At 42.9% G+C, this 4,606-nt stretch overlaps 1 protein-coding gene across 1 annotated transcript; it reads right to left on the bottom strand.

Annotated features, from left to right (window-relative positions):
• Window positions 1-3,643: 3,643 nt before the first annotated feature.
• LOC144273894 (olfactory receptor 10C1-like) lies at window positions 3,644-4,606 on the bottom strand. The gene has a single exon (XM_077832608.1). It carries the CDS (start codon window positions 4,604-4,606, stop codon window positions 3,644-3,646), a length of 963 nt encoding a protein of 320 aa, XP_077688734.1.

Here is a 4,606-nt window from a genome sequence, read left to right as displayed (position 1 = left end):
ATCTCATGATAGAAGGCAATCAGGTTGGTCAGGCATGACTTGCCCTTGGTGAATCCATGTTGACTGTTCCTGATCACCTTCGTGTCCTCCAAGTGCTTCAAAATGGATTCCTTGAGGACCTACTCCATGATTTTTCCAGGGACTGAGGTGAGGCTGACTGATCTATCATTCCCTGGATTCTCCTTCTTCCCTTTTTTAAAGATGGTCACTATATTTCCCTTTTACTGCCACTGCGCTGGCATCCAAATCTTCTGGGCAGTTCTGAAATCTCTGCCTTAGCTCCCCTAGTGCAGTTTTCACTCATTGTTTGAAAAGCACCTGACAAAGGAAGAGAAGCAAGGTTTATCCACCTTTTTTCAGCTAGGGGAAAATTAGGTGCCTTTAAAAATTACCCCCACAGATCCTGCCCTCATCCAAGATTTGGTGGGATTTTCAAAGTGGCTGAGAGGATTGGACAACCCGAGCCTATATCGTTTCCTCTGATACATTGGTGTTTATGTCATGCAAGGCAGTGGCCAGGACTCAGGAGATGTGTGTACTCTTCCCATTCATATCACTGGTCTCCTGGGTGCTCATGGACAAGATCCATCACCTCTCCATACCCGGCAAAGTTTTCATCCACCTATGTACCTATCTCCCATTGGCTTTCCTGATGCCCAACTCCTGTCTGTGTCTTTGAAATCGCTCCTCCAGTGTCTATGACAATGACAGTGCTGAAAAATATCAAACAAATGAAATTTTAAAAATGAAGGGGGAAAAAAAAAACAAAATGAGAAAAAAATCCCATTTCCCCACATCTTTTTCCAACCAGCTCTCAGTTATGTTCTCAGTTAGATAAAAACATAAAACAGTATTGCTTGAAGGTTGCAATGTAACATTACTTTATTTCTTAGAATGCAGACCCATAAGATGCAAGAACACAAAAACGGAGGAACAAAGCAGGCTCCTCCCCACAACAGAGAGGCATAACTCTATGGTGATGGGCTGCAGAATGACTCATAATAACCAGAGCATATTTCCATACAAAGGTCCCTGTCTGTAAGCGGGACCAGAAAAAGACCCCTTACACTCAGAGCGATATCTTGTAATTTTAACACAGCTTTCAACACACCTCACTCTGGCTAAGGATGAATTAGTTTGTGACAAAGTTTCTGTCCTATACGCAGTATGTGGCTGATCTAGGAAAAGAAGTGAAGAGTCGTGACTCTCGCACCTATGTCTTAACCACAAGACACCCAACCCTTGCTGGAAAACCCATTCAGCATGTATTTCTGTCCTGCCTGCTGTATTGTGGCACAGGATGACAGTTAGATCTCAGTGAACCACTGATTTTTCATTTCTCTGGCAGTTCTGGAAAATAAAAGCCTTACTAACAGGGTATGAAGGCATTCACACTTGCTTTTCCAAGCCCAATGACTACTCATTGTCATTCATGATGAGAATGAATAGTCATTGGGCCAGAATATAAGTCCAAGGATGACTCTGTGGTCTGGTAGTTAAGAAGCACACTTTGGCTGTGTGAGATTGAAGTTCAACTCCCTGTAACAAGGGCTATTTAATTATTTATACCTGATGGAACCATGTTAAAAGGACCGAGAGAGAGAGGGAGCTTGTGCAGAGAGTATTCTCTAGGCCAGTGCACTTGTTTCCAATGCGGGAGATTGGAGACTTCTCCCCTATCAGGCAGGGGGGATATTGAATGTGGGTCTTACACACACACACACACACGAGTACTCTAACCCCAAGGTTAAATATTATAAAGGGCAGGTTGGTGTCCCGCATCTAAGTCCTGAAAGATTTTGATTGATTTTTGCTGAAAATATTCAGCTAATCTGAGTTAAATGAATTCATGAATTAGAGCTACATACCTCCAGCTTTCATCCAGACCACATCACACGATCCATTGTCTACAGCCAAGCTCTATGATACAACCACATTTGCTCCAATCCCTCAGACAGACACAAACAGGATCTCCATCAAGCGTTCTTAAAACTACAATACCCACCTGGTGAAGTGAAGAAATAGATTGACAGAGCCAGAAGGGTACCCAGAAGTCACCTACTACAGGACAGGCCCAACAAAGAAAAAAACAGAATACCACTAGCTGTCACCTACAGCCCCCAACTAAAACCTCTCTAGTGCATCATCAAGGATCTACAACCTATCCTGAAGGATGATCCCTCACTCTCACTGACCTTGGGAGACAGGCCAATCCTCGCTTACAGACAGCCCCCCAACCTAAAGCAAAGACTCACCAGCAACTACACACCACACAACAAAAACACCAATCCAGGAGCCAAACACTGCAACAAACCCCAGTGCCAACTCTGTCCACATATCTATTCAAGGGACACCATCATAGGACCTAACCACATCAGCCACACCATCAGGGGCTCATTCACCTGCACATCTACCAATGTGATATATGCCACCATGTGCCAGCAATGCCCCTCTGCCATGTACATTGGCCAAACTGGACAGTCTCTACACATAAGAATAACTGGACACAAATCTGACATCAGGAATTATAACGTTCAGAAACCAGTAGAAGAACACTTCAATCTCCCTGGTCACTCAATAACAGACCTAAAAGTGGCAATTCTTCAACAAAAAAACTTCAAAAACAGACTTCAACAAGAAACTGCAGAACTGGAATTAATTTTCAAACTGGACACCAAATTAGGCCTGAATAAAGACTGGGAGTGGATGGGTCACTACAAAAACTAATTTTCCCTCAGTTGATATTCACACCTTCTTGTTAACTTTTGGAAATGGGCGATGTCCACCTTGATTGCATTGGCCTCCTTAGTACTACAGAAGTAATCAACCACTGAGAATAGGCCACTTCCACCTTAACTGAATTGGCCTCGTTAGCACTGACCCTCCACTCGGTAAGGCAGCTTCCATCTTATTATATATATACCGCTGACTGTATTTTCCACTCCATGCTTCTGTTGAAGTGGGTTCTAGCCCATGAAAGCTTATGCCCAAATAAATGTGTTAGTCTCTAAGGTGCCACAAGGACTCCTCTTTGTTTTTGCTGATACAGTCTAACACGGCTACCACTCTGAAAAATGATAACAGAGGATCCTAATCAGCGGAGAATGAATGTCATTGGCTTCAGTGGGAGTGGAAGAGACCCAGAGCCACACAAAAGATGTTAAGCTCCTTGCAGAATTTGGGCACTTGTGTTCATGTACGGATGAATGTATGGATGCATGAAGCAGAGTGCTTTACTGAAATGTGTGTCTGGAAAAGAAAACATTTTTCTTAAAGAATGTCTCTTACAATATCAAGATATCATCACATCCGAAGAAGTGAGCTGTAGCTCACGAAAGCTTATGCTCAAATAAATTCGTTAGTCTCTAAGGTGCCACAAGTACTCCTTTTCTTTTTACAGTATCAAGTTTTGTATAAAGAAATGTGTATTAAATGTATGAAAGATTAATGCTGAAAAAGTATCAGAAAGAAAGAAAGAAAGAAAGAAAGAAAGAAAGAAAGAAAGAAAGAAAGAAAGAAAATGGATGAAGTAAGTTCAATGAGGGGTTCTCAAGGACTCTCCTATTCTCAAGGACTCCAATGGGTCATGTCTAAGAAACTATATCAGTTCATTTCTATTTTACTATATGCTAAAATTTGTCCTTTAAGGTTCTATGTCTTTTCTGAAAGCAATCAGTTTAAGAATAGCTTTTCTCAGGGACTCAGTGACCTCCTTGTTTCTCAGGCTGTAGATGACAGGGTTGATCATGGGAGTCAGGACTGTGTAGAAGACAGAGAAGAGTTTGTGTAGGACCTTGTGAGTGTTAGCTGTTGGAACCACATAGACAGTAATCAGTGTCCCATAGTAAACTATAACCACAATGAGGTGAGAGGAGCAGGTGGAAAAGGCCTTTTGCCTCCCTGTGGTGGAAGGGATTCTCAGGATGGTGGTGATGATACGAATATAGGATGTCAGGACCAGTAGACATGGCACAAATGTCCCTATGGCAGAGACAATAAATGTCAGCACTTGCACAGCCTGGGTATCGCCACAGGACAGCTTTATCACGGGTGAAAAATCACAAAAGAAATGGTCAATTCCTTTTGAATCACAAAACTTTGATTCGAACAAGAAAATATTTATTGTGGTGCAGCCTAGAAAGCTACTTATCCAGGATCCTGCCACTAGCTGGCAACAAACCCTGCCATTCATCAGAGCAGCATAACGGAGTGGATTGCATATCGCTAAGTACCGATCATAAGACATTGCCGCAAGCAGCAGAGATTCTGTAGCTGACAGAATACCAAAGAAATATGTTTGCAAAATGCAGCCCTTAACAGAAATGGTTCTGTCCCCAGTCAGGAGGCTGGCCAGCAGCCTGGGTAGCAAGGTGGAGGTGTAGCAGATCTCCAGGCAGGACAAGTTCCCCAGGAAGAAGTACATGGGGGTGTGAAGGTGGCAATCAGCCACAACTAGTGCAACAATGAGAATGTTCCCTGCCACAGTCACAATGAAGATCACTAGAAACACGAGGAAGAGAAGGGGCTGCAGTTCAGGGACATTCCCAAATCCTAAAAGGATGAATTCCACGATTGGTGTTTGATTTCTTCCTTCTGCTTTCTCCAT

Source organism: Eretmochelys imbricata, chromosome 13 (assembly GCF_965152235.1).
Source record: "Eretmochelys imbricata isolate rEreImb1 chromosome 13, rEreImb1.hap1, whole genome shotgun sequence".
In the NCBI taxonomy this organism is placed as follows: Eukaryota; Metazoa; Chordata; order Testudines; family Cheloniidae; genus Eretmochelys; species Eretmochelys imbricata.
Note: the sequence above shows the minus strand (reverse complement) of the source record. Positions and strands in the feature narration are given on the sequence as shown.